Source organism: Saccostrea cucullata, unplaced genomic scaffold (assembly GCF_032062105.1).
Source record: "Saccostrea cucullata isolate Sc308-1 unplaced genomic scaffold, CSIRO_AGI_Scuc_v1 ctg1315, whole genome shotgun sequence".
NCBI lineage: Eukaryota > Metazoa > Mollusca > Bivalvia > Ostreida > Ostreidae > Saccostrea > Saccostrea cuccullata.
The window spans coordinates 237,662-248,951 of record NW_026927353.1 but is presented as its reverse complement, the minus strand read 5'-3'; the positions used below and the strand labels follow the sequence as shown (position 1 = coordinate 248,951).

General features: G+C 34.3%; 1 protein-coding gene across 1 annotated transcript in view; it reads right to left on the bottom strand.

Moving 5' to 3' along the window:
- Window positions 1-3,389: 3,389 nt before the first annotated feature.
- LOC134274186 (transient receptor potential cation channel subfamily M member 2-like) overlaps window positions 3,390-11,290 on the bottom strand; it is a 31,074-nt gene continuing 23,173 nt past the window's right edge. Inside the window, exons 17-21 of the mRNA XM_062756440.1 lie at window positions 8,698-8,970; window positions 6,954-7,149; window positions 6,376-6,538; window positions 3,859-4,034; window positions 3,390-3,759 (exon numbers count right to left, since the gene is read on the bottom strand). Of these exons, the coding sequence (XP_062612424.1) occupies window positions 3,614-3,759; window positions 3,859-4,034; window positions 6,376-6,538; window positions 6,954-7,149; window positions 8,698-8,970 (954 nt within the window). The 3' untranslated portion in view covers window positions 3,390-3,613. The remainder of the gene's footprint in view (window positions 3,760-3,858; window positions 4,035-6,375; window positions 6,539-6,953; window positions 7,150-8,697; window positions 8,971-11,290) is intronic.

Sequence of the window (11,290 nt, the reverse complement as noted above, 5' to 3'; positions counted from 1 at the left end):
TATGTCTGCATATTCATGCTGATAAATATAAATCAGCTGTCCTTTCTTCGTGCCTTTATTTAAACTCCGTGACTATGACATTGTATACAGCATTTTTATCATTTGTAGATTCGGTTTGATTCAATTAAATATTGTTAGCATACTCTTTCCAAATAGTTTTGAAATCATGATTCAGCTTCCTGAGACGTTCAGTGTATTTTTCTTTAATTAGGCCCTTGAAGATTGGATGTTTTTTAGCTTTTAATCCCTTCGAGATTTATTGGGACGACATTTGAACATTTTCCCATTGCTCTAAATTTTGACGTACTCAGCACTTTTTTGCCATAAAGCAGTGGGGGATCTTTTTTGAGCCAGTATCTTCTGCGACACTGGACGTTTTTATGGTCCCTTTTGAAGGACCGTATTCAACGTTCCTCATTGAGATTTGAACATGCGACTTAAAATTAGCTACTTACTTCTTAGCTCTGTAAATCTCATGGCCCTCAAAAAAAGTATATTGATTGTCTGTAAGCACTGGAGGCTGATGGAAGGTTTGAAAAAAATATACTTGAATGTCCGGTCTTCGCGTATTTGAGAATCTTGTCTTGTTTATTCAATTTATATAAATGTACTCTGGTCTCTGGCGGGAGATATTTCACAAGTTCAATTAAATAACAGTTGTGAATTAATTAATCATGAATTTTGCTTTTAAACGGCATAGGTACATGTATGATACTTAGCATTTTGTATACAAATCGCTTTTTTGTACTTTTCTTATTTATAAAGGTAATTTTCCATTAAATTTAAGAATGTATTTTCAAAGCTGCTGTCAGAAAAAAAATTGTTTACCTACCTACCGACCCAATTTGAGAATTTAGGGTCGGGTTAGGGGAAACAAAGATATTTTTAATTCCGGCATTATGTAAAGTATTACAAAATATGTTTTAAATAGTTTGTTTATTTTTATTGTTAAGTAGTATTTTATATTTTAATAAAATAAATATAATAAAAGACAATCCTACGTGTCGTTCGTCTCAACCGTAGACAAAATGTCCATGTCTTAAACAGAAAATAGCAAAGATAAAACATGTTGCAATCCATTCTCTATATATTTTATACCATTAGGTTAACAGGAGATTTCCTTTAAAACAACTTTACACATATGCATTCTTGAGCCATTTTTACAAGATGGCAACGTTTTCATCTCTAATATATGACACAAAATTTAATAATTTATTTCATTACATGTTATTATAGAACATACATATAGTTGTAAAATATGCAACATCATTTGCTGTGATTACACGTGTATTATTTTGTTTAATATTTCATCAGAAGTAAGAATAACAAATCGTTAGTTCCAGCTACATGTATCATATGGTTTAGGTTTTTAGCAGAAAGAAGTATTTTGTTAACAAGAGGCCCAAGGGCCTTGAATCGCTCTTCTGTAAATTGTACAACCTTCTAATCACTTCTATTTGAAGCCTCTAACCCTAAGTATTTTAAGAGCCAAGTTGCATCAACTGACAAAGTTTGATGATTCTTAGCCAATTATAACTGAAGATATTTTAATAAAGCTATAAAAAAAACCATAAGTAGGTCACAATGACTGAAGTTTTCTGAGGACTCAAGATGCATTAATAGTCAAAGATTGAAGATTCTAAGCCAATAAGTATGTGAGATATTCAAAAGTAAGTCACCTTGACCTACTTTTTCATCTACATTCTTGGAAAAACCAAAATGCATCAACTGACAAAGTTTGATTATTCCAACCAATAAGTACTGGAGATACGTAATTATAGCCATAAAATGTTAAAAGTAGGTCACTGTGACCTAATTTTTAGTAGGCGATTTTCGAAAGCCCAAAATACATCAACTGACAAAGTTTGATGATTCTCAGCCAATAAGTATGTGAGATATTCAAAAGTAAGTCACCTTGACCTACTTTTTCATCTACATTCTTGGAAAAACCAAAATGCATCAACTGACAAAGTTTGATTATTCCAAGCCAACAAGTACTGGAGATACTTAATTATAGCCATAAAATGTCAAAAGTGGGTCACCGTGACCTACTTTTTGGTCATCACTCTCCGAAAACCCAAGATGCACCAACCCACAAAGTTTGATGATTCTAAGCTTATAAATACCTAGGATGCTTAAATAAAGCTATAAAATGTCAAAAGTAGGTCACCATGACCTACTTTTTGGTCGTCACTCTCCGAAAACCCAAGAGGCATCAACTCACAAAGTTTGATGATTCTAAGCTTATAAATACCTAAGATACTTAAATAAAGCTATAAAATGTCAAAAGTAGGTCACCGTGACCTACTTTTTGGTCGTCACTCTCCGAAAACCAAAGATGCATCAACTCACAAAGTTTGATGATTCTTAGCCAATAAATACCAAAGATACTTAAATAAAGCCATAAAATATCAAAAGTAGGTCACTGTGACCTACATTTTAGTCAACATTTTTCAAAGTCCCAAGATGCATCTGCTGACCAAGTTTGATGATCGTAGGTCTGAAGGTAATCAAAATATGTCTTTTAAACAATATGAAAACATATGCATGCAAAATTCAAAAAGTAGGTCACAGTGACCTACTTTTTCATAAATATGTTTTAAGGTCCCAAGATGCAGCAATTTACAAGATTTGATGATTCTAACCCTCTCAGTGTCTGCAATAATGGGATTAAATGTTTTAAAAAGGATAAGTCATTAAGTTCAAAAAGTAGGTCAAGGTGACCTACTTTTAAGTTGACATTGTTCAAGGACCCAAGATGCATCAACTAACAAAGTTTGATGATCATAGGCCTTAAAGTGTCCAAAATATGCCATCAAATCAATTTGAAAACAAATGCCCGCAAAATTAAAAAAGTAGGTCACTGTGACCTACTTTTGTTTTAACATGATGTGAAGTTTTAAGATGCATCAACTTACAAGATTTGATGATCCTAGTCCTTATAGTAAGCAAAATATAAATGTTTTTATCAATTGTAAATTTAGGTCAACTTTGAAGTGACCTTGAGACCACGCCCTTTGCCCCAGGGTCATGCCTTGAACAATTTTTAATCTTCAACATATCCTGGTCCTTGTATGTAAGTTTGGTGAAATTCTGCCAAGTGGTTCTGGAGAAGAAGATTTTTTAGCAACCAGTACTTTTGGTTTTGTTTCCCTGATGATCTCCCCTTGTTTAAGGGTCCCAACCTTTATTTTAGTATAAATGGTAGCCCTTGGGCCAAGGATACCCTGTGAAAAATTTGACACTGATTGGCCAAGGCGTTCTTGAGTTATGGCCCATTTTCTAAAAAGTTAACGCACACCGCACGACGCACACCGCACAAATGGCCATAGCATTAGCTCTTTGAGCCTTTGGCTCAGAAGAGCTAAAAATCCAAGCTGTGATTAAGGAACAGTAATAAAATCTAGTTCGGTTTTTCTTCTCTTTCTACACTACTCCATAATGATGCAATGCATGATAAGAAAAATATCTGAGTTTTTAACTCATGTGAGATTAACATTTTCTTTGTTAAAAATAACATGGAGACAATTAAAGTCATTTGGTAATTATAACAAAAAGTGAAAGTCAAAATAAAAAAAAAACTCTTCATGCAATAACCTCAGAGAAAAGAATCCTACAAATGGGAACTATTTTTGCTCCTTCGTTTTTTCCTCTGTTCGTTGATAACCCTTGATGCCATGACTTTTTGAAATTTCATCAAAAAATCACTTTTCTTTTGCCACTTCTCCTCTTTCTTTTTAGCTGATTCTTTCTGACTTTCTAATTTAAAAAACACTTCATTTTTATTTAATAATAATAAGATACGTACTAAGTAAAACTAATTTTACGGACATAGGCATGCAATGTTGATCTACTTACCATGAAATTTTAATCTCTTTTTCTGAAGAATGTTAAACAAATATTTAATGGATTTGAAAATCCCAAAAGGAATATTCAAGGGTGAAGGAATCCGGTCTTTAAAATCGCTGATGATTACATAGCGTTCAAACATCCAGAGCTTCTCAGAATTACTTTTCACTTTTTCAAAAGTGTAGCTAAAATAGATTAAAACAAGAGGCCCATGGGCCACATCGCTCACCTGAGCACTGTGGCTAGGAAAAAGTAGAAATTGGTTTATTATTGAAAAGTTTAAATCCAAAAGTAGTCCCATGACCAATCATGGATTTACTATTCTTGAGAAGAAGATTTTTAAAGAATTTTCCTATATATTTCTACGTAGAACCTTGGTCGGCCATTTTGGCCCCGCCCTACCCCCAGGGGTCATGATTTGAACAAACTTAAATAAACACAACCTGAGGATGCTTTCATATGAATATGATCAATTATGGCTTTGCAATTCTTGAGAAGAAGATTTTTAAAAAGTTTTCTTATATATTTCTATGTAAAACTTTGGTCGGCCATTTTGGCCCCGCCCTACCCCCGGGAGTCATGATTTGAACAAACTTGAATCTACACTACTTGAGGATGCTTCCATATAAATATGATGAATTATGGCTTTGCTAATCTTGAGAAGAAGATTTTTAAAGAGTTTTCCTATATATTTCTATCTAGAAATTTGGTTGGCCATTTTGGCCCCGCCCTATCCCCAGGGGTCATGATTTGAACAAACTTGAATCTAAACTACATGAGGATGCTTCCATATGAATATGATGAATTATGGCTTTGCTATTCTTAAGAAGATTTTAAAAACATTTTCTTATATATATTTCTATGTAAAACTTTGGTCGGCCATTTTAGTAACCCCCGGGGGTCATGATTTGAACAAACTTGAATCTACACTACCTGAGGATGCTTCCATATAAATACGATGAATTATGGCTTTGTCATTCTTGAGAAGAAGATTTTTAGAGCATTTTCCTATATATTTCTATGTAAAACTTCGGTCGGCCATTTTGGCCCCGCCCTACCCCCGAGGGTCATGATTTGTACAAACTTAAATCTACAGTACCCCAGGATGCTTCCACATAAGTTTCAGCTTTCCTGGCACAGTGGTTCTTGAGAAGAAGATTTTTAAAACATGCCACCCAATTTTCATTAATTCCCAATTATCTCCCCTTGAATGAGGGCGTGGCCCTTCATTTGAACAAACTTGAATCCCCTTCACCCAAGGATGCTTTGTGGCAAGTTTGCTTGAAACTGGCCCAGCGGTTCTTGAGAAGAAGTCGAAAATGTGAAAAGTTTACAGACAGACAGACGGACGCCGGACAAAATGTGATCAGAAAAGCTCACTTTAGCCTTCGGCTCAGGTGAGCTAAAAATGTTTAGACGTCGCGCATAGTATTGGGGTTTGAAATTGCGTAACTTGTAACACTGTAAACGACGGACGTTAGTATTTTTGGTCATTTTATCGTTTTGGCTACATGGATTTTTCTGCCAATTTGTACGATGCTTTTCTAATGTCCGGTGATGATGTCACACAATTTTCATTAATAATTTTCCAATTTACTGGCCGATTTCGACTGTTAGTAAAATTGAAAGGGTTCTGTAATATGCCGTGATCTTGTCAAGTAATAAGAAATGACAGAATGTTTGGTAAAGATTTTTTAATATATAACAGGTTCTTTTCGTAAAACTAAGTTGATAATTTAAATGAAATGTGCAAATCAAGAACTAGTCAACTGTTCCTTTTAAGCAAGTAGTAGGGCAGATTAATAAAGCGATTTTGATGTCTAGTCGGTTTTGTTACTACGACACAAATATGCGTATGATGGTATTTAACCGGGTGTATAGCACAAATATTAGCTGTATTCTCTATTTACTTGGAAAACTTGTAACAAATAAAATCTTATTTTTAAAATGTGCAAATAAACAAAAGTTTGTATTTAAAGGAACACTAAAAAGTAAGACATTTTTAAGAAAATGGGAGCAAAAATTGAATGTCTAGTCTAATTTGTTACGCCTATAATTTTTGACGTTTTTACGCTTAAACGACGTATGCAGCAATAACGTCAGAAAAGTATCTTTTGACGTTACAAAATCAGCCTCAATTCTGTGCGCGACGTCTTATTGTAGAAAGACTACATATGTTATATGTTCATGTAAGCTTCCTATTCAGTTTACAGAACGAAGAAAGGATGAATAGCTTTTTAAAAAATCCTATTAACCCGGTTTTATGCCAAACTGTACCTATATTACAGATTTTTTAAAAAGGTGTTTGTATTTTCTACTGCCTTTATTTATGTCTTTGAATTTTGACCAAAACTAAAGAAAAGTTAAAGCTTTGCGAGACACTTTACGATATATATCATATTGTGTCGACAAAAACTTACATTCAGATGCAAATTATTTCACTTCCGTTTCTCACAGAATTAACTCACCCATTCAGTACACTCACCTCAGTTTGAAGGAAAAACAATAGTTAAAACATACACGTACCTAAACTTGGCGATGACAAGATTAACTAACAGAAGGTTGGCGAAAAGCATGAAGGCGGCTACAATGACCATGACCGTCCAATCTTCCCGAGGACACCGATCCCGTGTCGGATCCGATGACCAGACGGCTTCATTTGTTGTGCAGTCTAAATCATTATCATCCCCTATTAAAGAAATGTGGTTAATGATTACAGGAGCTTAAGAAAGACTTTGTTTTTAAAATTAAATGCTAAACAAAATAATTATTTTTTTCTTTAGTGAATCAAACCCAAAAGAGCTCATTTTTGCATGTCTTGTATACTAATTTGCAAGTCTATATTTCTCCTTTTAAACAGATATGTCATCGCCATGTATGTAAACAATCGTAAATTCTATCTTCACATATGAGATGATCCTTTAAACACTTGAAATATTTAAAGAAGTCAATAATTTTAATTCTCCCTGCGGTGCAAAATCTGATTGCAATAACCTTAGGTCGATCGATGTATTTTGAAAATTAACTTTTTCAAGAGTAAACATTCTCTCTATGAATTAGCTCTCTTCTCAGAAAGGTTGTTAACCATAAAGTTTTCTCCATACCCGAGAGGAAATCAGCGTTGGAATCTCCATAGAGTTGGAAGTAGGGAAGAGCGATGATAGTCCAGATCCGCCAGGTCTCTATAGATCCGTCCCCAAACAGTTGTCTGTGGTCTGGCCATAAGTTAGCGTGATAGTACATGCCGACTCCTACTATCACAAATATAGCTAACCAGATAAAAACCAGCAGATCCTTTAACTGGAAATAAATACATTAGAAGTTAACATATTTAAACATATTCAAAATATGTAAGAAATTATTTTATGCGCCCGGATCGATAGATCCGAGGCGTATATTGTTTTTGTCTTGTCTGTTTATCTGTTTGTCTGTCTGTCTGTTGTCAACTTTAACCTTCGCCATAATTTTTGAACCATGAAAGACAGAGACTTCATATTTAGTATGCATACTCCACCAATAAAGTTCTTTCGAATGACACCAAGGTCTATGACCTTGTGATCTTGACTATGACCTATTTGCTAAAAATAGCTTTTTGAGTTTTCGCCATATCTTTTGAACCATGAGAGATACAGACTATATATTTGATACGTTTACTCCACCAATGACGCTCTTTCAAATGACACCAAGGTCAATGACCTTGTGACCTTGACTGTGACCTATATGCTAAAAATAGATTTAACAAAATTTTCGTCATAACTTTTGAACCATGAGAGATCGAGACTTCATAATTGGTATGCACACTTCAATAATAAATTTCTTTCAAATGACACCAAGGTCAATGACCTTATGACCTTGACATTCATTTATCTGCTGAAAATGTTTTTTTAAAACTGTGTTGCCGCCGGGCGCATAGGTTTCACAAACACATCTTGTTGATTTGAAAACTATATCTCTTAATTGAAAAATCGAAACATATTTAAGTTTATATTTCATGAATATTTTTTATGCGCCCGGGTCGATAGATCCGAGGCGTATATTATTTTTGTCCTGTCTGTTTGTCTGTCTGTTGTCAACTTTAACCATCGCCATAAATTTTGAACCATTAGAGATAGAGACGTCATATTAGGTATGCATACTCCACTAAAAAGGCTCTTTCAAACAACGTCAAGGTCAATGACCTTATGACCTTGACTGTGACCTATACGCTAAAAATAGCATTTTCAAACTTTTGCAATAACTATTGAACCATGAAAGATATAGACTTTATATTTAGTATGCTTACTCCACTACTGAAGCTCTTTTAATTGACACCAAGGTCTTTGACCTTGTGACCTTGACTGTGACCTATATGCTTAAAATAGCTTTTTCGGAATTTGGCTATAATCTTTGAACCATGAGAGATAGAGACCTCATATTTGGTATGCATGCAATACTAATTAAGCTCTTTCAAATGACACCAAGGCTATTGACCTTGTGACCTTGACTGTGACCTATATGCTAAAAATAGTTTTTTGGAACTTTGTTGCCAGCGGGCGCATAGTGTTTCACAAACACATCTTGTTTTAAATCCTGTTTTAATTGTCTTCCTTTCTTTCAAACTTTTAGTCTTTTGTTTTTTAACCAAAATTTGCATAAAAATGAAATGATTACGTTAATTAGGTAGAATTGTATAATTTTTATTTCACATGTTTTCTTGGATGTTCAATACCATTTTATTTGCAAGACACCTAACTGCACCACAATTTTTATATATTACACTTATTTCTTATTAACATTGATATAAGAATTCACATGTTCAAAAACCATTGGCATTACTTGTGATAACAATTATATTATTATTGTACGTACCATTTCCTTTATCATTATTATGGTTGCTCCAAAAGTTCGCGTCATCAGAAACGCCTGTAGAAACCTCATGTACATAATAAGCAAAGAGAAGGAGAAGATGCGCCTAGACCAAGTGAAGTCCTCCTGGTCCCCGGCGTGCCTAACGCCTAAGGCGAACGCTATTGATATGTACAACAACAGGTCCATTGCATTCCAGAAGTCATTAAGATGAAGCTTTAATTGGAACAGAAATCTTCGCCATTTGCCATCACGGAGGAAATTGAAGAAAATAACCTAAAGAAATATTTCTGATCATCAATAAACCGCAATGAATCCATGTACATATACATATTTTTTTTTATTAAGGTCTTTCGTTTCAGACGGAAGACCTTATAGTGATTCCACTGTTTTTTCTTATAATGTCGCCCCGAACGAAGTCGGGGACGACATATTGCGATTGTACGTATGTTTTTCTTATCCAGGCTGTTTCTCGGAGATGGCTGGGACAATCTTCCTGAAACTTTCCTCAAAGGACGATCACTGGTTGTAGTTGTGCAGTGAGGTCGTTCAGTTCCAATTTGTCTACCGTTGCCATGGAAACCTGCAAAAAGCGACGAATTTTGTCCGCGAGTTTTCTCTCCGGTCCCTTACACGTTCGTCATGAAACTTTTTTTATTTCAATAATTAGTATCTGTAGTTCTGCGATTCGCATTTAAAATTTTCAAATAATCGATTATTGCCGTGGAAAACAGAGGAAATTGAAAATTATTTAACTGATTTTTAAATCAAAGTACTGAAAGTACTCATACGAGTTGATGGTTGTCCAAGCTTAGCTAATGGGTATCGTTTAAGTGATGAAAAAAAATGAAAGTCTTGTCCAGTTCGGGGCGACATAAGCTATTGCTTGCAATAGCTGACTCTCTAGTTTATATTCTTCTTCTTATTTTTTCCCCAAATCTTGTCAGCAGGATTTCTCAAGATGGCTGGACGGATTTTCCTGAAATTTTCAGGGATGATAGGGAGTGAAAATACCCCGAGACGTTTTTTTTTTATATTTTTCAAAATTCACTTCCGTTCGTCAGATATGTCCGATTCCGCTTTTTTCAAAAATATTTAATCCGAGTGAGATCTAAGAAACGGTATGAGATTAAGACACCAAACTTACAGGAATGTTAGATCTTGATAAGTAGGCAAATCCATTTGGGTTAAGATTGTCCGCCGTCACAAAGACATCGAAAAATTCAACTTCTATTTTTTGAAACTTTGTTTGCATCATATTATAGCATCTTATTTATACTTTCGAAATATGTCAGTCCCACCGGAAACAAAACCGACAACTTCCTGTTATAAGAGAAAAACTGCATATTTTGAGTATTTTTCTTTCCCATAAATATTTTTTTATGCATAAAGTATTTGTAATGATTTTTTTATATGGTATTAAGACTGCAAATGTCTACAGTAACGTCAAATAGGTATGTGAAATTTACTTCCAGTCGCGTGATTTCCTGTCCTCAAACTGAGAAGTTATCACAGCTAGAGCTCGGAAACGGTAAGAGATTAACACACAAAACTTACAGGACTAATAGATCTTGATAAGTAGACAAATCCACTTGTAATAAGATCGTCCGCCATCACTTCTGGGTGTCACAGGAAGTGAACAAAGAAATCAAAAATTTCAACTTTTCTTATATGAAACTTTTTTGTATCACATTATAGCATCTTAATAGTAGTTTCAAAATATATTAGTCCCACCGGAAACAAAAACGACAACTTCCGGTTATAAGAGAAAACTAAATAATTTAAGTATTTTTTTCTCCCATAAATACTTTTTATAGATAAAGTTTTTGTTATGAATTTTGGATATGTTATTCAGACTGCATATGTCTACAGAAATCTCAAATATCTTTATTAAACTCACTTCCGGTCGCGTGATTTTCTGTCCTAAAAATGATAAGTTATCCTTGCTAGATCTCGAAAACGGTAAGAGATTAAGATACCAAAATTACAGGAGTGGTAGATCTTGATGAGAAGGCAAATCCGTTTGGGTTAAATCGTCTGCCGTCCCTTCCAGTTGACACAGGAAGTGATCAAATAAATAAAAAAAATCAACATTTCTTTATAGAATCTTTCTTAGTAATACATTAAAGCGTCTTATTTGTAGTTTTGAAATATATCAGTCCCGCTGGAAACAAAATCGACAACTTCCGGTTATGAGAAAAAGAACTGCATAAATTAAGTAGCATACTAAACCATACATATCTTTTATAAAAGAGTATTTGAAATGATCTTAGGATATCTCATTCAGACTGAAATGTCTAGAGTAACCTCAAATATCTTTTTGAAAATTTACTTCAGGTCACGTGATTTCTTGTCCTCAAAATAAGAAGTTAACATTACGAGATCTCTTAAACTGTAACAGATCAAGAAACTAAACTTATATGAATAATAAACCATGAAGATTAGGCAACAGATATAGCGTAAAATGCGTCCGCCGTCACACTTCCGGTCGTCACAGGAAGTGATAAAAAAATTGAGAATGAGTTTTATGTTATTAAGACTATAATTGTCTAAAGGAACGTCGAGAATCTTGGTAAGTTACACCTCTGGTCGTTTG